The 25,574-nt window shown below is 40.4% G+C and overlaps 1 protein-coding gene and 1 long non-coding RNA gene across 5 annotated transcripts; both read left to right on the forward strand.

Moving 5' to 3' along the window:
* The first annotated feature begins 40 nt into the window (after window positions 1-40).
* On the forward strand, window positions 41-3,110 carry LOC138177534 (uncharacterized). Of its 3 annotated transcripts, none has more exons than XR_011172539.1 (2): window positions 41-156; window positions 1,837-3,110. It is a non-coding gene; the product is annotated as an uncharacterized lncRNA (long non-coding RNA). The 3 variants fall into 3 exon arrangements; XR_011172538.1 differs by lacking the exon at window positions 41-156 and adding an exon at window positions 167-397; XR_011172540.1 differs by lacking the exon at window positions 41-156 and adding an exon at window positions 1,296-1,424.
* Window positions 3,111-15,210: 12,100 nt separating this feature from the next.
* SPATA45 (spermatogenesis associated 45) lies at window positions 15,211-25,408 on the forward strand. Of its 2 annotated transcripts, none has more exons than XM_069108743.1 (3): window positions 15,211-16,614; window positions 21,564-21,862; window positions 25,309-25,408. In XM_069108743.1, the coding sequence occupies exons 2-3, from the start codon at window positions 21,619-21,621 to the stop codon at window positions 25,326-25,328; spliced, it is 264 nt and encodes an 87-aa protein (XP_068964844.1). In that variant the 5' UTR covers window positions 15,211-16,614; window positions 21,564-21,618; the 3' UTR covers window positions 25,329-25,408. The 2 variants fall into 2 exon arrangements, with proteins under 2 accessions (XP_068964844.1, XP_068964843.1); XM_069108742.1 differs by lacking the exon at window positions 15,211-16,614 and adding an exon at window positions 20,669-20,797.
* Window positions 25,409-25,574: the final 166 nt, after the last annotated feature.

Here is a 25,574-nt window from a genome sequence, read left to right on the forward strand (position 1 = left end):
CCCGGCTGCACCCTCCGCCACTGCGGGAGATGGCCTCCACCCACTGAGGACCCGGGGAAAACCGGGCTCCAAAGGGGGCCGTCCCGCCTGTCCACCCCGGCCAATCAGCGTGCTTCTCGTCTTCGCGCTGGGCCAATCCGAGCTGCTGAAGGAGGGGTAGGAGAAGAGTGAGGAAGGAAAGGATTCGGGGTGTGGGAAAAGGAGAGCGTGCCTCGCTGCTAGCAAGCCCCGTGGGGAGAATGAGTAGCCCCAGGAAGGCTTCGGAGGGCGCAGTGGGGAAGGAAGGGGAAGACGGAGAATCGGGCGTGTGTGCTGTAGGGAGGGGGAGGTGGAGGAAGCGGGAATGGGAAGAGAAAAGCACAGAGAGAGACAAAGAAAGACTCGCGGAGACGTTAGGGTAGGAGAGCGGGAGGGGGGAGACAGACAGCTACTTATCCTGGCCACCAGATAGTGTTTATGAAGCCTGCGGAGGTGGACGCGGAGCAGGGCGTAACCTACCCTTTAGCCATGAAAGTGGACCTTTTAGGGCCGAAGTAGCAGTTTTCTAGTTCCAGTTTTTGTTGTTTTCTTTCTGTTTCTTTGGTCCTTCCTTCTTCCCTTCCTCCCCCTTTCCTTCCTTCTCTCTGTCTCTGCCTCTGTCCTTCTCTCCCCCCTCACCCCTCTATCTCCCTCCCCCTCTCTCTTTCCCTCTCTCCCCCTCCCCCCCTTCCCCCCCCCCCCCCCCCCCCTCCGTCCTCCTCCTCCCCCCTCTCCCCCTCTGTCTCCCTCCCTCCTCTCTCTTTCCCTCTCTCCCTCCCTCTCTCCCCTCTCCTCCCTTCTCTTTCCTTTTCTCCCCCTCCTCCCCCCACTCCCTCTCTCGTCCTATCCCCCCTCTCCATCTCCCCCTCTCCTCTCCCTCTTCCCCCTCTCCCTTTTCCCCTCTCCTCTCTTCTCTCCCTCTCTTTCCCTCTCCCTCCCTCTTTCTCTCCCTCTTCTCCCCCCCTCTCTCCCTTCCCCCTCTTTCCCTCTCCCTCTCCCTCCCCCCTCACTTCCTCTCTCCCCCTCTCCCTCTCTCCCTCCCTCTCTCTCCTCTCCCTCTTTCCCTCTCCTCTCTCTCCTCTCCCTCCTCTCCCTCTTTCCCTCCCCCCATCTCTTTCTGTCTCTGATGGGCTTAGAATTCATTCTTAAAAACATTAAAGGGAAGGCAACCAAGGAGGAGTCCTGCCTACTTTGTGCACACTGCCTATTGGGGGAGATAACAAGGATGTCTACCAGTATATACAGCATCATATTAAATAAATAAATATTAATATTTACAGAGTAGTTAAATACAAGGTAGTTTGAAAGGAAGGTACTAGCAGTTGGGGGAATCAGGAAAGTTAGCAGGCATCAGATGATGGTGCTTGAGTTGCCTCTTAAAGGAAGAGAGAGATTCTGAGGTGGAGGTGAGAAGAGACCATTCAATACATGTGGGATGGCCAGTCTGTTCATATCCACCATGTATCTCTCCATAGCCCTTTACACAGTACTCAACTTTAGGTCTTTGGCTCCAGTGGTAATTCACATCTGGCTGCCATGTAATAGCACCAGTAAATATTAGTATTGAAAATGTTACTTTCAGGAGAAATTTTGGGTCAATAAAGCCACTTTGCAATTTTCCAAAAGTAGTTTAGCCTACTCACCTCCTTTTCAAATCTGGGCCTAGATATGTCTCAGATATACATACTGTTGGAATGCCATCAGATATCCATCTAAGTGCAGGTTGAAAACTGGACAATAGCTATTTTTTATCCATTTGGTCTTTCCTGTTCAGATAACCTTGCCAAATGACTTTGAATGATTATACATCTCTTCTAGGAGACTCTGCAGTGTCTTGAGGCACATTGTTATCTACAAACAGAAGCATCTAAAAGACCTTACCAGCAGTCTTCAGGGAGTCAAGATAATGGAGTGTGATAGTAATGGAATGTGGAGATTCCCCTGTATTGGGCTTGGTTTTCAAATTGATTGTATTAAAACCCAGAGCTTGTTAATCCCACCTGTGGGATGGACTTTTTTATGTGAAAAGAAAGTCCTGACTGGGAGGAGCTGGTGACGTAGATTTGGAGAGACACTAGAGAGAGGCGGAAGATCTTTTTTTGGAAGCAGCACCTCGTGGAGAGAGAGAGACTAAGAGAGTTGCTGGTGGCCGCTTTGAATTGCCCTGGACTTTTGAGACCTGCCCCCTGAGCTGCCAAGGACTGAGGAGACATGGCTGTTTTGCTGGTACTTTGTCTGTCTGTTTTGATGTTATTTTGCCAGATTTGTCCACTGGTGAAAGACTGTCCTGTTGAAGAAGTCCTGGAACCTGGCATTTGGTTAAGAAGGCCTGAGACTGTCCTGCAGACAGAGAGTGAATACTGTCCACTGGTGAGGGACAGTACTGTTGTTGCAGGGGTCTGGAGACTGTCCGGCAGACAGAATGAATACTGTCCACTGGTGAAGGACAGTGCTGTTGTTGCAGGGGTCTGGGAGCCTTTCTGTTGGTTCAGAAGCCCTGAAGAAGGATTTTCTTGTTGTATGTTTACAGAAATCCTGGGAGAGGGCTTTGCTAATGTGTTCAGGGGTTCTAGGACTGTTCTACAGACAGAGGATAAATTCATGAAGGGACTGGCAATGTATCTTATGGCCTTGCTAAGCCTTGTCTCCCCAGGAACTAAGATTGCTGAGAACTTGCCTCGTGTCAAGATGAAGAAAAGACCTCCATTTGGGTATTAAGTGCTGTGTTTAAACTTGATGTAACTCTGGGGTAGATTCAATTGTGATCCAGGGGTGGGGAACTTTTGACCTTTTTGTGTTCTATGGTTGAGCAAATGAATGTATTTTACCTTATGTTTGGAAACTAATCTCCATTTGAGAAAAGGGGCTTTGTGGTGGACCAAAAGAAGGTATAGCCTAGGGGTGGAGTAGTATTTAGAACAGGGACTTTGTAATTGATTGAATGATTGGAAAGTCCTGGGGTGGGGTAGGCCTTGGAGATGATTTAATCACACTTAGTAAATGCTGTATTTTGAATGATGTCATGTTTTGATCTTCTCTGTTCTGGGTTTGTTACTGAATAAAATAGAGAGCACCTATGCTGGTATTTTGAACCTGGGAAGTTGCCTTTCCTTGGCATTACATTACATGGAGTAAGCAGGAAATCACATGAGTGCTCCCATATTCACCTCCAAACCATAGTGCCCCCAAACTAATTCTGGAATAGCAGAACCAGTAAAAAGATGAAGTGAAACAATCTACTAGCCCAAGAAAATAGAAAGGTTGGTTCGAAAGGTCTGTTTCTCTCAGGTAAAAGGGGAGTACAGACCAAGACCAAAAGCATCCCAGCAAACCAACAGCAGACCCTGTCTTAGCAAAGAAATAAATGCCAACACTGGGACCCATGCCTCACCTCTCTCACATGCCTCAGCTCAATCCTGGGGGAAATAGGTTTAGCACACGGACAGATGCTAGCTCTGGGACCACTCCCTCTTCTCATGTGCCTCAGTGCAGCACTAGGTAAACTGCCCAATTGTGGTGGCCTCTGGCAGTGTAAACCACCCTACCCTATCCCATCCCCCCAGTGCAACAAGAGGCACAAGGGTCCCCTGTGGGTCTCAGAGAAGCACCAGTGCAGTACCAGGCAAACAGCCAGGGCCTGCAGCTGCTGGTACAAGAAACTTGGGACAGTACCTCTTCTACCTCAGGAGAAGAGCTCAAATTTGAAAGTAAGGGAAACGGTTGGAAAACATGAGCAAAAAATCAAAATAATCTGACAATAGAAAATTATTATAGTAAGAGGGAAGATCGAAACATAAAAGAAGAGGACAACAACGTCAAAATGCCTGTGGATAAAGCCTCCAAAGAAAGATGGGAATTGGTCTTAAGCCCAGAAAAAACTCATAGAAGACCTCAAAAATGAGTTTAAGAATCAAATAAGAGAGGTAGAAGAAAAATTGGGAAAAGAAATGAGGGTGCTGCAAGAGAATCATGAAAAAAGAGTCAACAATACAGAAAAAGAAAACTCCTTAAAAGATAGAATTGATGAAATATAAAAGGAGGTACAAAAGCTAACTGAAGAAAATAATTCCTTAAAAATTATAAGTTGGCAAATGGAATCTAATGACTCTATGAGACATCAAGAATTAGTCAAATGAATTAAAAAATAGAAGAAAATGTAAAATACCTCATTAGAAAAACAACTGACCTGGGTAATAGATCCAGGAGAGGTAACATCAGAATCATTGGCCTACCTGAAAGCCATCATCATACTTCAAGAAATTACCAAAGAAAATAATACCTGATATCCTAGAACCAGAGGGTAAAATAGACATTGAAAGAATTCACCAATCATATCCAGAAAGAGATCACGAAATGAAAACTCCCAGAAACTTTATAGCTAAATTCTATAACTCCCAGGTCAAGGAGAAAATATTGCAAGCAGCCAGAAAGAAATAATTAAATATTAGAGAGCCACAATCAAAATTACACAAGATATAGCAGCTGCAACATTAAAGGATCAGAGGTTATGGAACATGATATTCCAGAAGACAAAGGACCTAGGATTACAACCAAAAATCATCTACTCAGTGAAACTGAGCATAATCCTTCAAGGGAAAAAAGTGGTCATTCAATGAAATTTTTAAAACTTTCAAGTTTTCATAAGGAGAAGACCAGAGCTGAGCAAAAATTTTATTTTCAATATCAAGATTCAAAGGTGTGGGGGTGGCCAGGTAGCACAGCGAGTAACAGCACTGGCTCCAGTGTCGGGATGACCTGGGATCGAATCTGGGCTCAGACACTTAGCACCCACCCAGAAACACCTGGCCATGTAACCTTGAGCAAGTTACTTAACCCCAATTGCTTAGGGGTGGCCAGGTGGCTCAGCGAGTAGGAGCACCGGCTCTAGTGTCGGGATGACCTGGGGATCAAATCTGGGCTCAGATATGTAGCACCACACCCAGAAATAACTGGCCGTGTAACCTTGAGCAACTTAGCCCCAATTTCTTTAATTAAAAAAAAAAGATTCAAAGGGGTGTGTGTGTATGTGTGTGTGTGTGTGTGTGTGAGTGTAACCAAGATGGCAGAAAAAAGGCAGCAACTCACTTGAGCTCTCCTCAAAACCCCTCTGAATACTTTTAAATAATGCCATAAAACAATTCCTGGAGCAGCAAAACCTACAAAAGGATAGGGTGAAATAATTTTCTAACTAAAGACAGCTTAGAACGTCAGCAGGAAAGGTCTGTTGTATCTTGGTGAGTGTGGAGCACAGTCCAGCACAAGCTGCAGCAACGTAGATCCAGTCCCAGCAAATCTGAAGCAGGCCTTGGGAGCCATTGAATCAGCAGAGGCAGCAGCTGCTTCTGGAGCTCTCAGCCCAAAGATGGTAAAGGAGCTAAATAACTGTTCAGAAGGAGATTACAGAGGTCTCTTTGCTAGCACTGAGGCCGGACTTTTGTTTTGCCCATCCTCAGATCCAGGTAGCAATTCTGGGTGGCAGTCCCAGGTCAAGAAAGAGCACTAGCACACCAGAGCTTGTGGCCTCAGTGGAACAGGGACCTGATCACAGTTCCAGGGCAGAAAAGAGTACTTGTGGTCACTCACAACAGGGCACAGGCCAAGAGAGTAGTAAACACCTCTCCTTAGATCATACCACTTTGGAAGAAATTAAAGCTTATAGGTCCTTAGAAGTATCTCTGAAAACAGCTGTACAAAGCCCCTGAAGCCTAGAACAGTGTGCCCTTCACCCTGGAAGCAGAACCCTACCATAACAAAGAGTTAAAAATCAAGAAAATAGGCTAAGTTTGATAGACTTAGCTCTCCTAAGCAATGCAAGGATCTAAGAGAACTCCAAAAGATTCATGATGGAAAATGCTATCACATCCAGAAAAAGAACTATGGAGTCTGAATTCAGATCGAAGCATACTATTTCTTCATTCTTGTAGTTCCTCCCATTGGCTCTAATCCTTCTTTACAACATGACTAATGTGAAAATATGTTTAATATGAATGTATGTGTAGAGCCTATACCAGATTGCATGCCATCTTGGAGAGGGAGGAGAAGAGGAAGGGGGAGAAAATTTAGAACTCAAAATCTTATGGAAATGAATGTTGAAAACTAAAAAGAAATTTTTAAAAATAGGCTAGGAAAATGAGCAAATAACAGGAAAAAATCCTGACGATAGAAAGATAGACAAGGAAGATCAAAACACACACTCAAATAAATAACAAAATCAAAGTGCCTACATCCAAAGCCTCCAAGAAAAATAAAAATTAGTCTTACATCATGTAAGAGGATTTTGAAAATCAGTTAAGAGAGGTAGAAGAAAAATTGGGAAGAGAAATGAGAGGGATTCAAGAAAATCATGAAAAATGAGTCAGTAGCTTGGTAAGGGAGGCAAAAAACCAAAGGAGGTAAAAAAAAGCAGACATTACCAAATGGTAAAAGAGGTACAAAAAGTCAATGAAGAGAAGAATGCCTTAAAAAACTGAACTGGGCAAATGTAAAAGGAGACACAAAAATTCACTAAAGACATAAACTTCTTAAAAAGTGGAATTGGCCAAATGGAAAAGGAGATACAAAAGCTCACTGAAGAAAATAATTCTTTAAAAATTAGAATTGAGCAAATGGAAGCTAATGACTTTATGAGAAGTCAAGAAACAATCAAACAAAACCAAAAGAATGAAAAAGTAATCCCAGAAGACAATGTGAAATATCTCATTGGAAAAACAACCAACCTGGAAAATAGATACAGGAGAAATAATTTAAAAATTATTGGACTTCCTGAAAGCCATGATCAAAAAAAGAACCTAGACAATCATCTTTCAAGAAATTATCAAGGAAAACTGCCCTGGCATTCTAGAACCAGAAGGTAAAATAGAAATGGAAATAATTCACCAATCACTTCCTGAAAGAGATCCCAAAATGAAAATTACTGGAATATTTTAGCCAAATTCTGGAGCTCACAGGTCAAGGAGAAAATACTGCAAGCAGCCAAAAAGAAATAATTCAAGTATCATGGAGCCACAATCAGAATAACACACAATTTAGCATTTTTGACCTTAAAGTATCAGAGAATATAATATTGCAGAGGGCAAAAGAGCTAGGATTACAACTGAGAATCATCTATCCTGAAAAACTGAGTATAATCCTTTAGGGGGGAAAATAATCATTCAATGAAATAGAGAACTTTCAAGCATTCCTGATGAAAAGATCAGAGCTGAATAGAAAATTAGACTTTTTTTTTTTTTGCTTTTTGGAGGGGGAAGATAGGGCAATTGGGGTTAAGTAACTTGCCCAAGGTCACATGGCTAGTTTTTTGTGTTAAATGTCTTAGGTCAGATTTGAATTCAGGTCCTCTGACTCCCGGGTCACTGCTCTATTTACTGTGCCACATAGCCACCCCAAAAATTAGACTTTTAAATACAAGATGCAAAAGAAGCATAAAAATGTAAACAGGACAACCATTCTGTAGAGCAATTTGGAACTATGCCAAAAGGGCTATAAAAATGTGCATACCCTTGGACCCAGCAATACCACTTCTAGGGCTATATCCCAGAGAGATCATACAAGTAGGAAAAGGACCCATATGTACAAAAATATTTATAGCATTTTGTGGTAGTAAAGAAATGGAAATTAAGGGGATGCCCATCAATTGGGGAATGGCTAAACAAGTTGTGGTATGTGAATGTAATGGAGTACCATTGGGCTATAAGAAATGAGGAGCAGACAGACTTCATAATACCTGGAGAGACTTACACAAACTGATACTAAGTGAGGAGAGCAGAACCAGGAGAATTTTGTACACAAGTACAGACATATCATATCTGTGACAACTAATTTTGATGAATTGGGCTCCTCTCAGCAATACAAGGTTAGAAGACAATTACAAAAGACTCATGATGGAAAGGATATCCACATCCAGAGAAAGAACTACAGAGTATGAATGCAGATTGAAGCAAAATACTTGCTCTTTCTCTTTTGTGTTTTGCTTTGTTCCTTCTTTCTCATTCACTCCATTGGTTATAATCCTTCTTTACAACTTGACTAATGTTTAATGTGAAAATATTTGTAAAACCTACATTTGATTGCATGCTGCCATGGGGAAGGAGGGGAGAGGAGAGGAAGGAGAAGAAAATTTGAAACTCAAGGGATTGTGGAATGGAATGTTGTAAACTAAAAGTAAATAAATAAATTTTAAAAAATAAATAAATAATATAAAAAAGGTAAACAGGAAAGAGAAATCATAAGGGATTAGATAAAGTTAAACTGTTTATATTTCTCCATGGGAAAATGATATTTATACCTCCAAAAAACTTTCTCATTATTAGGGCAGTTAGAAGGAGTATACAAAGACAAAAAGCAGAGGTATAAGTTGAATGTGATGGTATTATTATCTAAAAAAAGTAAAATTAAGGGGTGGCTAAGTGGTGCAGTGAATAGAGCACTGGCTCTGGAGTCAGGAGGACCTGAGTTCAAATCTGACCTCAGACACTTAACACAAAAACTATTCTTGTGACCTTGGTCAAGTCACTTATCCCCAATTGTCCTCCAAAAAGCAAAAAAAAAAAGTAAAATTAAGGGATGAGACAGCAGAATGCACTGGGAGAAGGGGAAAGAGAGAGGTAGAATGGGATAAATTACATGATATAAAAAAGGCCTCAAATAGATTTTACAGTGGAGGGGAAAATAGGGGAAGGGAGGAGGGGAGCACATGGACCTTACTCTCATCGGAATTAGCTCAAAGAGAGAATAATATACACGCTCAGTTGGGTGTAGAAATCTGTCTTACCGTACAGGAAAGTAGGAAGGGATAAGAGAAGGGGGAGAGGCAGGAAGCTAATAGAAGGGAGGGCAATTTGGGAGAGGTACAATTCAGAAACTTGAGAATTGATAGGGGAGAAAGAGATGAGAGAGAGAGAGAGAGAGAGAGAGAGAGAGCAGGATAAACAGGGAAAATAGGATGGAATGAAACACATAGTTGGTAATCATTACTGTGAAAAAATTTTTACCGTCAGTTTCTCTGATAAAGACTTCATTTCTCAAACATAAAGAAAACTAATTCAAATTTATAGAAATAAGATTCATTCCTCAATTGACAAATGGTCAAAGGCTATGAACAGGCAGTTTTCAGACAAAGTAATAAAAGCTATCTATAGTCATATGAAAAAAATGCTCTGAATCACTATTGAGAGAAATGAGAATTAAAACAACTCTGAGCTACTACCTCACACTTATCAGAATGGCTAATATAACAGAAAAGGAAAATGACAAATGTTGGAAGGGATGTAGGAAAATTAAAACACAAATGAACTCTTGGTAAAGTTTTGTATTGATTCAACCACTCTGGAGAGCAATTTGGAACTGTTCCCAAAGGGCTATAAAACAATGCATACCCTTTGACCAAGCAATACCACAAGAAGTCTTTATTTGAAAGAGATACAAAACAAAAAGGAAAAGGACCTATACATACAAAGATACTTATAGCAGCTCCTTTAGTGGTAGCAAAGAATTGGAAATTGAGGGGATGTTCATCAATTGGGGAATGACTGAACAAGTTGTACATGATTTTGCATGGAATACTATTGTATTTTAAGAAATGATGAGTAGGATGCTCTCACAAAAACATGGAAAGACGCATCAACTGATGCAAAGTGAAATGAGCAGAACCAGGAAAACATTGTACATAGTAACAGCAATATTGTATGATGAAAAACTATCAATGACTTAGCTATTCTCAGCAATACAATGATCCAACATAATTCCAAAGATTCATGATGAAAGGTGCTGTCCATCTCCACAGAAAGAACTGGTAGAGCCTGAATGCAGATCAGATACTTTTTCTTTGTTTTTGTTTTTTTTGGTCTATTTTCTTTCACAGAATAATTTTCATGGAAATGTGTTTTTCATGACTGCAAAATGGTATGGGAGCTCATCCCTTAATTTTACTTTTTTAGATAATAATATCATCACATTCAACTTACACCTCTGCTTTTTGTCTTTGTATACTCCTTCTTACTGTCTGAATAATGAGATAGTTTTTAGGAGTTATAAACATCACCTACTTTGGAAGTCCCTCTCTCTATGTAGAGCCCTCATGCAGAACCCTTGTTGTTGTTGTTGTAGTCAGTGGTGGTGGTGGTTCTTCTTTTTATTATTATTACTATTTTTTTTTTAATAAAGCAATCGGGGTTAAGTAACTTGCTCAAGGTTACACGGCCAGTTATTTCTGGGTGTGGTGCTAAGTATCTGAGCCCGGATTTGATCCAGGTCATCCCGACACTGGAGCCGGTGCTCTTACTCGCTGAGCCACCTGGCTGCCCCGGTGGTGGTTCTTCTTGAAGAGGACTAATGATATCAAGAATCTGATGTGCTCTCTCCTCCAGAGTCATCAGAGGCCACTGGCAAGATGAAGGTCAAGAGACTATTCATGGCATAGTATTCATTGTTTTATAGCCCTTTGGGAACAGTTCCAAATTGCTCTTCAGAGTGGTTGAATCAATACAAAACTTTACCAAGAGTACATTAGTGTTTTCATTTTCCCACATCCCCTCCAACATTTGTCATTTTCCTTTTCTGTTATGGGATATTGCTTGCCTTCTTAATGAGGGGCAGCAGAGAGGGAGGGAGAGAGAGAATTTGAAACTCAAAATTAATTGTTTTTACATGTAATTGGGAAAAATGAAATATTAAATAAGAATTTGAAAAAAATAGAACTTACTACCTTATTCCCTAAACCTGCCCTTCTACAAACAGATCTGTTTTTATGGAGGGCAGCACTACTGCTTCGTCACCCAGGTACGCAGCATCAAAGTCATCTTGAGCTCTACTCTCCCATACTGTGCATTGCCAATTATGTACCAAGTCTTTTCAATTCTATCTATGTAGCATCTTTCACATCTGTACTCTTAATTCATTCACACAACCTCTGCTGATAACTCACACTCTCATCACCTCTAACCTAGTCTTGTAATTGGTTTCCCAGTTTTCCAGTGTTTCTCCTCTCTAATCTATTCCACACATAGCTGCCAAAATAAGTATATCATACCCTTATTCTTAAACTTCTGCAGTTCCCTGTTCCCTCTCGGATAAAAAAATAGCCTCCTTAGCCTGATAGTTTAAGCCCTTCACAACCTGGATTCAGTCCGCTTTTTTCCACACTTGTTCCACATTAATCTACTTCATGCGCTCTGCAATACAGCCAAACTGGGTATACTTGTTCCTGGACAATGGTTCAAGACCTGGTTTTCTGGGCCACTTAACTCTTGAAGATAGTTTCAATACCTTTGAAAGAAAAATTAACCTAGCCTGTGTTCAGTCAGTCAGGAAGTCAACAGGCATTTATTAAACACTATTTTCCAGACACTGTGCTAAGCCCTGGGAAGATGAAGAAAAGCAAAAACATGAACCCTGCCCTCAAGGACTTTACATCCTAGTGGGAAAGATAACATGAAACTAACTACTTACACATAAGACAAATGGAATGTGAATTGTTGAGTTTCTCTGATAAAGACTTTTCATGGCTGATAAAGAGGGGGAAGAGCAGCCTCCTGCAGAAGTTGGATTTTGAGCCTAGTCTTAAAGGAAATCAGGAAGTAGTGGAGCAGAAGTAGAACATTTCAGGCATGGTAAAGTCAATGAAAAGGCATCGATTTGAGAGATAGAGTGTCATGTGTGAGGAAATGCAAGTAGTCCACCATGATGAGATCAATAGAGTGCATGGAATGGAATAAAATATAAGAAGAGGACAAATTGTGATGAGCCTTAAATGCTAGAGGATTTTATATTTGATATTAGAGGGAATAGGAGCTACTGGAGTTTATTAAATGAAGTGGGGGAAGGAGGCATATATGTACATGTCAGATGTGAAATTTTGGAAAATCACTTTGGTAGTTGAGGAGAGACTGGAGTTGAGAGAGACCGGATGCAGGGAGACCAACCACAAAGCTATTCCAACAGCCCAGGCAAACCAGGTGATGAGAACATGCGCCATGATGGTAACTCTATGAATAAAAAGGAAAGAAGTGTTGTGACGGTAGAAATGACAAGACTTGCCCCAATAAGCATCAGAGTCAGACTTCTCTGGCCTCGTGGAATGCTGTGGTCATTGTTGTTATGAGGAGGAGGAGCCATGAGAAGAGTAGCCTTAAACTTGGACCATAATAGTAAGTGAAGCACAGGTGGAAGAAATGTGTGTGACAAGGTTTAGCTCACATCATCTGCTTTGGAAGTCCTTCTCTCTATGTGAGCCCTTATGCAGAACCCTTGTTGTTGTTGTAGTAGGTGGTGGTTCTTCTTGAAGAGGACTGATGTTATCAAGAATCTGATGTGCTCTCTCCTCCAGAGTCATCAGAGGCCACTGGCAAGATGAAGGTCAAGAGACTGTTGGTGTGGGGCGGCCAGGTGGCTCAGCGAGTAAGAACACTGGCTCCAGTCGGGATGACCTGGGGATCAAATCCGGGCTCAGATACTCAGCACCACACCCAGAAATAACTGGCCGTGTAACCTTGAGCAAGTTACTTAACCCCGATTGCTTAAAAAAGAAGAGACTGTTGGTGGCACTGTATTCAGGGAGGAGTTTGATACACCCCACTCTAGCCCTTCAAACAGAGGGAGAGAAGGCTGTGGGCAGCACCACACAGTCACTGAAGAATCAAGATTGCAACAGCCGATTTAGCTTGAGAAGTTGGAGTGTAGTCCTCCCATAGAGCATACTCAGAGTTGCCATTCCTGGTTCTAGGCAATCACATGGAAGCTTTGGAGGGACCTGTTTCAGGCCACATTCAGTAGACTGAATATTTGGGGTTAGTGTGAGTGAAGGATTAGAGTGTCTTTTAACAATTTAATAGTTGGTGGGGGAGGATAATGACTCCTGCTTTGGACATGTTGAATTTCAGATGCCGATGGGATATCCAGTTTGAGATGATATGTGGCAGGCGCTCAGGAAAGAGATTAGGGCTTTATAGATCTGGGGTTCATCTAGCTAGATGGCACAGTAGCTAGAGCACTGGACTTGGAGTCAGGAAAACTTGAATTTGAATCCTGACTCTAGCTGTGTGAACCTGGACAAATCACCTTACCTCTCTCAGCCTCAGTTTCCTTTTCTCTACAATAGGAATAATAATAGTACCTCCCATGGTTGTTATGAGGATCGAATTACATAATATTTATAAAGAGCTTTGTAAATTTTAAAGTTTTATAGAAATGCTAGCTATTATTATTATGCCCACAGGAGCTGACAAGATCACAAAGCAAGATAATATAGAGGGAGAAGATAAATGGAACCAGAAAAGAGCTTTGGGGGATACCCACAGTTGGTGCCTGACTTGGATGGAAATCCACAAAAAAGGCTAAGAAGAAATCAGATATGTAGGAGATTAATAAAGAGAGAACAGTGTTACAAAAACCTAGATAGGAGAGAGTATCCAGGAGAAGAAGGAGATCAATAGAGACAAAGGCTACAAAGAAGTCAAGAAAAATAGGAATTGAGAAAGGGCCACTAGATTTGGCAATTAAGAGGTCACTGGTACCTTTGGAGAGAGCAGGTTCAGCCAAATGATGTGGTCAGAAGCCATAGTTCAGAGGATTTAGATTTAGAGCTTAATCTTTTTTTGTGTCATAGACCCCTTTGGCAGGTTGTTAGAGCCAGTGGACTCATTCTCAGAATGATATTTTTAAATGTCTAAAATAAAATTTTAAGGATGCCAACATGATATGTGGATTAAATGAAACAACTGAGGAAACACAGGTTCAAACTTCTAAGAATATTAATTTATTATACAGTGCATGCCACTTGCATAACAAATTGGGACTATGTCTCCTCAGCTTGGCACTGGCCTCTGAATGCAGATGTTTGTGCATTAAAAGAAAATAATTAACAGGATGCCATATTAGTCAATCTGATTTCTAAGTGGGGAAAAAATGAGGGACTTTCCAAGTTTGGAGGGGGAGAGCATATAGGTGCAATTCTCTGAAATCAGAAAAAGAAGTGCCCCACCCCTACTTTCCAAATGTCTGTTCAAGGAACAAGGAATTACTTACTGATTGAATAGTATGAGGCCAGTTTTCAGGTAAGACATGTGAGTTGCTCAAGATGTATAATTGTGAGAAAACTTGTATCCATCTTTGGATCTGAGTTTCTGGTCAATATAACCTCAGTCCTTGGTTAAAGGGTTTCTAAGCAACAGGTAGAGGTGGTTCAGTTTCCCAGCCACATAAAGCTAGGTTCAAACAACGCAATATAGTTTTCTCACAATTCCTATAATTGAACAAAGTTTTCTCACAAGAGAGAAATTGGACTAGACCCATAATTAAATAAGAAGGGAAGTGAGCTAGTACTGAGTGGCAAGATGGAGTCAGTGTGATTCCCTCAATTCCCACATCAAAGGAAACAAATTATATTGAGATAAGAATTATAAAAATATTTTTTCAAACAAGTTCATAGATTCTAGGCTAATAACTCCTGGTTTAAAAGCAAGAGAGAAGTGGGGCAGCTAGGTGGTGAAGTGAATAGAGCACCAGCCCTGGAATCAGGAGGACCTGAGTTCAAATTCGGCTTCAGACAAAATGCGAAAACTAGCTGTGTGACCTTGGGCAAGTCACTTGACCCCAGCTGCCTTCCCAAAAAATTGCAACAATGACCAACAAAAAAAAGCAAGAGAGAAGAGTTGGAGTGGAGTAGGGTCTTTGGAAAAACCAGCCCGGCCTATGTGGCAGGAACCCCAATAGAGATTGCCCCTATCACACTGGCTATACTAATCTTTCTTCCCCTTTGGGACTGTGCTCCTGGTGTGGCATGCAGGTCTCTTTTCAACTCTGAACAAACTCAAATTTCTGCTCTCTTGTCTTCTATCACCAAGGCCTCTTATCCTTTTTTGTTCATCTCTTATTCTCCTTTGGAGTCTTCAATTGGCACCAGCCCCTCGTCAATGGTGGTTCCCTGTAGAAGCAACCTTAGACAAGCAATCTTCTCTCTATGTCCAGGTACAATCCATGTAAACTATACGGACCTTTTTGGCCTTGTTACACATTATTAGTATTGCTTGGTATTCCCCAACATGAATCCTTCACTATGTACATTCCAACTTTACTACTTTCTGCTCTTTTATTACCTTACTCTATCCTTCTAGTTATCAAAATCCTACACATCCTTTAAGACATAGCTCACGTCCCATCTCCTTCATGAAACCTTCCTTGATCTTTAAAACCCAGAGTGATTTCTCTTCAGCACCACTAATTTGAAGCTCATAATATATTTCACATATTTGTCTATCAATCTATCTTACATATTTATTATCAGTTAACTTTTTATGTGTGCTTGCCTCCCAAACTAAAAATTAGTTGGGAGCAGAGACTATATCAGTTTGGTGCTGGAATTCAAAATACAAAGAAAAAACCTCTCACTCAGCTGATCTAACTATGGGTTCATACTGATAATTTCCAAGCCAGTCTAGTAGACAAAATATGCTGAAGATACGTAAATCTGGTGGTGTCAGTACCACTTAGGTCTCAACATTGGTTGTGATTCTGGAAAAAATAAAGTAGCATATATGACACTTCCAGGCAACCAACTCTTCCCAGAAATTTATTTATGCTGGTTCTGGTTAATCAAGGGATGATAGGATCTACGAGCTTTTATACTGAGATGGCCAAAGGGAGCTTCACCTCTTTAACAGTGAACCAATTTATACTCCAGGCATCAATGAATAAATCAAAAATAGGTAAGATAAAGACAGACACAAGATTTGGTAGCATTCTTTCAGTGTTAGGGTGTTGTTCTTAATGTACTCATCAAACTGTTCCTGTCTATGTTTCCTTTTCTCTGGGAGAATGGACCCAGCCTAATCGGACTGCATCAGAGACTGTCTTCTATTTCTCTCTATCTCTCAGTGCCCAAAGCAGTGCTTTTCTCATTGCAGGTGCTCTAGAAATACTTATTGATTTGTTTGTCCTGTACGTAGTCTTCCACATCACTCTAAGTCTGAAGGTAAGACATACAATGAAGAAGTCCATGTAGGAGTAAGTAGCTAAGTTCAGCTGCAATGGACAGAAACAGAAGTGGCCAATTTAGGCTAACAGTAAGGAAAACTTCCTTGTAATCAGAGCTATCTAGAATTGGAATGGACTGCCAGGCAAAGCGGAAGTGATTCTTTTTCAAGACTTGATGGCCTCTGAGGTCCCTTCTGAAATTCTGTTCTTCTGAAAAGCACTTTTAGATCAAAGATCACAGGATCATAGAATTAAGAAAAGCTAACTCCTTTTTTTTTAAGACTGAGTCTATCTTACCCAGAATGGAAGGGTCTACTCACGGCCCCAATCTCACTCCTGTTCAGAATAAGACCTCTGCTTCCAACACGGGCTAGTTTGCCCCTTCCTACACAACCTAGTGCCACATCTCACCTCCCAGGGACTCAATATTGAGCTAAACCTCATGTGGACATCCAGTCAGCATAACCCACTGCAGGCAGAACTTCTGGACTCGAGATCTACGAGCATCCATCAGCTTCTGTGGTCCCTGGGTCTACATGTATGCATGCCACCACATCCTGGGACCCCTTGTTTGATAGCAAGGGAACTGAGTGGAGGAGGGAGAAGCAACTTGCCCTAGGTCTCACTTGGGTAAGTAGAAGTAAAGGGATTTGACTCATTTCCTTTGACTACCAATCAAATACTCTCTCCGCCACATAACAAGAATATAATGAAATCCTTTTAATGAGATAACTTAAAACATTTTTCTTATTTTTATTGATTGTTTAGATTACATTAATTTTCAAATACAGCACCACCCTTCTTCCACACCCCCCCCAAGCAAGTCAACTCATGTAACAAAGATTTAAAAAGAAAGTGAACAGAAAATAAGTTCAGTAAAACTAACTACCAAATTGACTACATTTAACAATATATGCCATATAGATTTCAGAAAAACCTGGAAAGACTTATGTGAACCGATGTTGAGTGAAGTAAGCAGAACAAGAAGAACATTGTACATAGTAACAGCAACCGTATGCAATGATCAACTGTGACAGCTTTTCTCAGCAATGCAGTGATCCAAGTCAATTCCAGGGACCTCATGATGAAAAATGCCATCCACATCCAGAGAAAGAACTATGGAGTCTGAATGCAGATTGAAGCATACTAGTTTCACTTTTTTTTTCTTTCTTGTGGTTTTTCCCTTTTGTTTTGAGTCTTCTTTCACAACATGGAAATATGTTTAACATGATTGTACATGTATAACCTATATCAGATTGCGTGCTGTCTTGGGGAGGGAGGGGAAGAAAGGGAGCATGAGAGAAAAATTTGGAGCTCAAAATCTTACAAAGATAAATGTTGAAAAAAAGCTTTTTGGAGGGGAGAGGGCATGAAATTGGGGTTAAGTGACTTGCCCAAGGTTACACAGCTAGTAAGTGTTAAGTGTCTGAGGCCATATTTGAACTCAGTTCCTGCTGACTCCAGGACCGGTGCTCTATTCACTGCTCCACCTAGCCTCTCCTGAAAACTCTTTACATGTGATTGGGAAAAAATGCTATTAAGTAAACAACAACAACAACAATATATACCATAACTCCTCAGTCCCCAACCCCTATAATGAAGGGGAAGAAAGATATGTTACAGGTAAGATCATGTCCTCAGAAACATAGCATGTTTAATATATTATGTTAGCCTGACATCACACAGCCTGTTTTCTCAAATATTAATTAAGCCCCTACAATGTGGTCATGATTTTCCTCAAGTGTGCAGGTCCAACCAGGTCATGTTTTCCTACTTAGTAAATACCAGTGACTCCCTATCATCTGCCTGATCAAATATAAAATCCTGTTTGACATTCAAAGCCATTCATAACCTAGCTCCTCCCTGCCTTTCCAGTTTTCTTACATGTTATTGCCCACTGTGTTCATATTCTTTGATCCAGAGGCAGTAGAGGCCTTATTCCACAAATAAGACACTGTCTGGCTCCAGGCATTTTCTCTGGCTGTCCCTCAACTTGGAATGCTGTCCATCCTCATCTTGGTCTTCTGGTTTCCCTGACTTCCTTCAATACTCAACTAAAATCCCATGTTCTATAGGAAGTCTTTCCCAGCCCCTCATAATTCTAGTGCCTTTCTTCTGTTAATTATTTCCTATTTATCCTGGTATGTAGGATAAATTTGTTTCTGTTTGTTTGTCTCCCCATTAGAATGTGTGCTTCTTGAGGACAGGGACTCTCTTTTGCCTCTTTTTGTGTCCCCAGCACTTAGTAGATTCTGGCACATAGTAGCTTCTCTATTTTACAAAGACTTATTACAAAGAATTAAGACATGGTCCTTAATTTCCTATCATTTATAATATAAAGTATGAAAGTGACATGAGAGGGATATAAAATGCTACATTATTAGTTCAGAGGAGAAGCCACTAGATGACCTGGACATTAGTTCTATTTCTGAATATCAATTTCTTTGTGTCAGTTTGTGGCCCTAATAAAGTTGGAACAGGTAACAAGGGAGGACAAGAGGTGGGGAGTGAGAATGAGAGTAATAGAGGAATGGGTCTCCAAAATCACTGAGAAAAAAACAATTTCTAACCCAATTATCATCCTAGGAAATGTCTCTAGTTGAGAAACTTATATGACAGTCAAATGTTAAAATATATAAATAAAATTTAAATTTCTACTCTTAGGTAGAAAAACATAACTCATTAAAAAACAAGTTCTAAGAAAACTACATAGATGAGGCAGTCCCTTAGACAGCCTAAGTCAGAAGATTTGTTCAACAATAAATGTTCTCCATGCATAGCAACTGCCATGGAAAGCTATGTGACCAAATCAGTGGGCCAATTGTGAGTTCATCCAATGCCTCATCAGTTGCTAGGCAACAATATAATTTTTCCCTTAAGCTGCCACATCCCTTCAGTCCTCAGGCCTTTTTTATCTCTCTGTCACAAGGGATACAGATTTCTTTCAACCTCCCAATATATTTACACCCAAACAAAAAAAGCCATTTAACAATCTTCAGCATAACACTCACCTGCTGTATCCAAAGTTTAGGTAATGTACCATTTTATATTTCCAAAGATGTTTTTGTTTCTAGTCTAGATCTGTGATTTCTTTAATGTGAAAAGTCCCGCCACAAATATTGTCTGTACTCATACATCATATAGTCTTAGAGACCTTGCCAGGTACACTGAGAGATTTAGTGAGATTTACCCAGGCTTACACAGATATATCAGAAGCTGGACTTGAACCCTGGCCTTCTTGACTTTAAAGTGAGTCTTCTAAACCACTCCATCTCATCTTAAAAAAAAAAATCTAAAATTTCTGAAAAATACTCAAACCAACTACTCTGGGAAGAGGATATATCTGAATCATTGTAGACAGCAAGAATCCGGTTTTTAGGGACTGCTAGGTGGTGCAGTGAACAGAGCACCGGCCCTGGAGTCAGGAGGACCTGAGTTCAAATCCAGCCTCAGACACTTAACACAAAAAAATAGCCATGTGATCTTGGGCAAGTCACTTAACCCCAATTGCCCTGCCTTCCCCTCTCTGAAAAGCAAAAAAAAAAAATCAGGTTTTTATTCAGGCATGGACCCTAGAAAGTAAGAAATTTTTTAAAAATCCCCCATTTCCCCCTCGTTAGTTCCTATGTCAGGAAGGATGAGCACTGGAAACAAAAGGAGATAGAAGTAAAATTTTAGAGTAAGATTTTTAGTATATCTCATAAAAGTAAGTTGAAATTAAATGAAACTAAATAATTAAATTAAATTTAAAAATTAAAAAGGGTTAATATTAGAACAGAAGAATGGACTTTACACAACTTATTTTTTTCCAACCACTTAATTTTTTCAGCTGAGACAATGGAAATACAAAATGTAAATAACCTGCCTAAATTCACACAGATATTAAAAAAAAAAAAAGGTCAGGATTTGAAGCCCAAGTCCTTTGATGCCAAATCTAAGTATTTTTTTCTACAATACCATGATGCCTTAGATTACTTGGGGATTTGAAAAAATTCCATACTCCTCCTGTTTCCAGTTATCATTACTGATAGTTAAAAATCACTGTTTATTTCCTATATATATTTTACATATGTATATTTCATATATTCATATATATACACATATGTGCATATATATGTATACATGCTGAATTTGTTATGTGTGAGCATATTTTATCCTCCTAGTAGAATGTAACTTTCCATCTCATGTTTGTATTTGTAACCTTAGTATCTGCCACAAAGGCTGGCATCTAGTGATTGATTTCAGAACAAACAAAAAAAAATTTTGGGCACATAATCCCTGTCAATTCTGTTGGTTTTCCAAATAAGCTGAATGAACACATTGTGTATGGCCAGCTCAGGGAGGAAGAAGATGTTGTGTTTGTTTTGAATTGTAGTTTTTTTTTTCATGGAAACTCTATGGATTGTATAAAAAACAAACGAACGAAAAATGAGGATTTCCCTGTACATAATTTATCAAATTCTACTTTCCCCAAATTACCTGAGTTTGTAAGAGATCTAAAGTGTTCCCTTTAAACAGTAGGAAATATCTTATGAGGCAGTTACAGCTGCTTGGCAACTTTAAAATGATTCCCAGGTTTCATTTGCTCAGAACTTCTAAATTCTACCCTTGAAAGGAAACTTGCCAAACCTGATTTTGAAGAGGTTCTCTCTTTTCAATAGTAGATAGCATTTGCCACTTACTTCTCTCAAGAAGAAAGTGTATGTATTGCGTAAGTATGTACTGCTAAGTCAGTCAACCAGCACATATTGACTTCCTCTTGCATGGACAGTACTGATTCCTAAGGAAACTTGAAAACAGAAAGAAACAGAAGGTACATTGCCTTTGAGGATTTTACATATTAATTGGGAAAACAAAATAGAAACACAAAATGATGCCAAATTGATCATGACCAGGATTTTAAATGTTTGGTGAAATATAAAGACTATAATACAAGAATATCTGTGTTCTTTAATCTTCCTCTTCTTAAAAATGTTTTATTTTTTCCCCAATTGCATGTAAAAACAATTTTAGAGGAAAAGGCCATGGCAGTAGAATTGGGGGGAAGGACAATATGTCCAGAGGCCTTCAACTGGGCGCCCCCTCACCATGCTTTTTGAAGAACATCTTCGCCCCTAAAAAAACCACAACTATTGAAACTGATACTATAGTTTTTGTTCAGTGGTGTCCTCTCTTAATGACCCCATTCAGGGTTTTCTTGGTAAAACTACTAGAGCAATTTGCCATTTCCTTCTCCGGCTCATTTTACAGATGAGGAAACTGAGGCAGACATGGCTAAGTGACTTGCCCAGCGTCACACAGCTAGTAAATATTGGAGGTCATATTTGAACTCAGAAAGATGAGTCTTCCTGATTCAGGGGCCAGTACTCTGTGCACTACAGTTGTCACCTTGCTGCCCAAGACTGACACTAGAGAATCTCAATTGTATAAATATGCTCTTGTTTGGATTTTAAAGGGAGAGAAGTGGCAACAGGAGCTCCTGCTTCCTTGTGCTTACTTCTCTTTCCATTGCTTGCTATGAAACAACATTTATAGAAATACTGAGAATACCATTCTCTCTCCACATGTGTCACACCTAGATTGGTTTACTCAAAATACAGTGGAGCCTTTGGAGAACCCACAGTATTAACTACAATGTCTAAAGCACCCAAAGTGAGCCGGCGCATCCTGGAGATGAATGAACAACGGGAGAGTTGGTGCATGGTGGAGGCCAGGAACGACGTGACCTGGCTGAAGCCTCAGAAGAGACATTTTTTTCCGAATCAGCACATGGTCACAACAGAAATCAAGCAGACTGCTAATTCCAGCACTGGCAGGAGCTCCTGGGCAGATCTATCCTGCCCTGTCCACATCCAGAAGAGACATTTCCCAGAGAGAAGTAAGTAACTGGGACTGGATTCTCAAAGAGAGTTGAAAGATATATAGCAGAGATAATTAGGTAACAAAATATAAATGGAGAGAACATCTGAATATGAAGGAAATGGACGTTAGATTGGGTAACCAAATGATATTGTGTCATTTCCCTGTCTTAAAAGTTCTAAGGCAGGGGTGGCCAGGTGGCTCAGTGAGTAAGAGCACCGGCCCCAGTGTTGGGATGACCTGGGATCGAATTCAGGCTCAGATACTCAGCACCACACCCAGAAATAACTGGCTGTGTAACCTTGAGCAAGTTACTTAACCCCAATTGCTTTAAAAAAAAAAGTTCTAAGGCTGTAGATAATTATTGCAGAATAATAGAATTGTGGACCAAGGACACGAGAGATTATCTTCTGGTCTCTGTCTGAGGCATTGATAATGCTCCTGAAAAAATGATGCTGCAGTTTCCACTTGGAGACACTGCTCTGGCAGGAAATTCACTGCAATAGCCTGGGTAATCTATTCTATTGGGGGCCAAGTTTTGTTTAAAGTTCCTTCTGTAGAGTGCCTCCCTGTGATTTCCACCTACTTAAATCTTCTTTCTGCCACCTGGGGTCATAGGAGCAGAGAGCTAGAAATTATTCCTGAGACCATTTTGTTCCAATCTCCTCTGTTATAGAGATGAAGAAACAGAGGCCCAGAAAGGGGAAGTGACCATTCGTTCCTGAAGTCCTCCCGCAGGGAGTAAGCAAGCATCAGAGGCAGAGTTTCAATGAAAGGCCTGAGCCTACATAGTTGACACCCTTTCCACTGTACTACAGTTTTTTACACTCTAGGACAACCCCATAAATATCTGAAGGCAGCAATCATGTATGTGGGACCCCTCCAGGTAGCATCCCCAGCTGACAGCTACCATCCTCAGACTCAAGTATGTGGGTCCATATGCCTAAAATTCTAGCTCATAAGTTTCCACTTGTAAGTCCCCCTTTAACAGCCAGCTAGTAAACACAATAAGCTCAAAGCAAAGGTATTTTTATTAAGATGATGTAGTTAGGGGGCAGCTAGGTGGTGCAGTGAATAGCACTGACCTTGGAGTCAGGAGGACCTGAGTTCAAATCTGGCCTCAGACACTTGACACTTACTAGCAGTGTGACCTTGGGCAAGTCACTTAATCCCAATTTCCTGCCTTCCCCCCTCCAAAAAAAAATGATATAGTTCATAGCATTAGCCACAAACTATCCCCTGCCCATGGGGCATACTCTTCCACAAAAACAACATCCATGGGAAAAGTAGACTCACCTTCTCAAGGGCTGGCTCATAGTAGTTCTTCTTAGTTGTTGGCTCCTGAACAGACTGATTGTAGTGCTAGCAAATTTTTTACAGGTCACAATGGGTATGACCAGTCATCAGCTAGCCATGACAGTTAACATTTCCCATTCAACAAGTGACTTCATGCTTTGTAAACTTTCTGATTCCTGATCAAGTTACTTCACTTTGTTAAAACAGATACATGGCAACAGGCACATCTTTCATACTTGTTTTAACACTCCATTATCTTTCCTTTACTTTGGGTGATTCTATCCTTGGTTGAGGATAGGGGTGGGGAAACCAACTAGACATATGAAATCAGAGAGTTGAACTCTCTTGCCCACCTTAACTGGTGTTTTAATAAACCCTGTCTCAGGGGCGGCAAGGTGGTGCAGTGAATAGAGCACCAGCCCTGGAGTCAGGAGGACCTGAGTTCAAATCCAGCCTCAGACACTTAACACAAAACTAGCTACGTGACCTTGGGCAAGTCACTTAACCCCAATTGCCCTCCAAAAAGCAAAAAAAAAAACCCCAAAAAACAAAACAACAAAAAAAAACCCTGTCTCTGATTGAAAGAAGCTTGAGTCAAATTCCTTCAAGGCAGGATCCGTGCCTGTTGCCCTTGAATTTCAGGGTTTCCATCACCCCTAGACTGCAACATATTCAGATTGCTCCTCAGACATTTGCTATCAGTCAAAAAAGGCAAGCATTTATTAAGTGCCTACCATGAGCCAGGACCTGGGCTAACTTATCTCGCTCTGCGAATACAAAGAAAAATAAAATACAGTTTCTGCTCTCAAATATATGATTGCAGTCTAATGGGAGAGATGTAAACATGCAAACAACTATGTACAAAGAAAATATGCAAGATAAATTGGAGATGATCAATAGAGGGAAGGTTTCTTGCAGAAGATGAGATTTTAGTTGAGACTTGAAGGAAGCCAGGGAAGTTAGGAGGTAGAGATGAGGAGGGAGAGCATTAAACACATGAGGAAAGTGACCAGATTGAAGAGATGGAGTATCCAAAGCAAGGAAGACAAGTGTCAGTGGATCACAGAGTACATGGGTGGGTTTTAAAGAGTAAGAAGACTGGGGAAGGTTGAAAGGACAAGGTTACAAAAGGCTTTAAAAGACAAAAACAGGATTTTATATTGATACTAGAAGCAATAGGGTAATGTTAAGGGAATTTGAAGATCTTCCCTGCCCATTAATAGGCACATAGAGCTCCAGAGCTAAGCAGGCTATGGGGTATGGGAAGTTCCAGTTAAGTGCTGGGACATGAGGATTTTCAATCTCCTTGGCACTCAGCCAATCAGACAACAAGTCTTTGTCGTATATTTGGGGAGGTTAGTATTTTGCTTTGGGGGTTTGCTCATGAGTGCAGAGGCCCCTGACTGCTTAGATGTCTGTGCTCCCTTGATTCAGTGATGTATGTAAAGTGTATAGCAGTACTGCTTTCTCAAGACAGTTGGAGCCCTGTATGTTGGTCTTTGTGCTAATTTCTCTGCTTATATTTTCTCCACATTCAGGATGCTGACCTTTCCCTTGAAGTAGTGAATGTAATTAAAAGTAGGATTGTTAACCCCTTGTTGAGCAGTCTTTCCTTTAAAAGCAGATCAAAAAACCTGTGCTAGCAAGCCATCCTGGGTGTGCTACAGTGCTTGCTACTACAAATAAGGAGTCACTAGAATTAAATGAGTAGGGGGATGGCATAGTAAAACTTCTGCTTCAGAAATAGTCAGACTGATAGAAGTAGAGAGCAGTATCTCAGAAACCTAGAAAGAAAAGAGTATCAAGGAGAAGAGGGTGATTGACAGTGTCAAAGGCTGCAGAGAGGACAAGAAAGATCAATAATGATCAATGAGGACATGGAAGTTTATAGGACTAATAGATTATTCTGAGCCCTACCTCTTTTGTGACCAACTGTATGAGCTTGTAATATTAACTCAGGTATGTATTTATTTAAACACATGGAAAAATAGGATTTTCAAAATCAATAAAAATAATATATTATAGGTTTTACTCAGGTAATTATAAATATATTTTATATGCATATATGTACATGTACATTGATATATGTATTTATACATAACAGAAATCTACTCATATATATTCTTGTAAGTCATTTAAAAACTCTTCTGTTTCTTTTTAATCTTCCAGATAATGCCATATTTGGATAAAGACCATCACCAAATGTGCCTTTTGTTTCGAATGTTTGACATGTTTGAAAATAAATAAAAACATGCCAGGGTGTACGCCACTTGAATGTCCAGTGTTATAACTTAAATTTTCCTCAACTTTCTTAACCCTATCTAAACGATGCAACATAATCTAGGAATTAGGGCAATTAAATGACAAGTTATGCCACCAAAAATTTCAACATGGTATATACTTTCATTTTCACTCCCTGTTTTCAGATGAAAATT

The sequence above is a fragment of the Petaurus breviceps genome, unplaced genomic scaffold, assembly GCF_028583685.1.
Source record: "Petaurus breviceps papuanus isolate PSGF00001 unplaced genomic scaffold, PetGlider_PUasm1.0 90434, whole genome shotgun sequence".
NCBI lineage: Eukaryota > Metazoa > Chordata > Mammalia > Diprotodontia > Petauridae > Petaurus > Petaurus breviceps.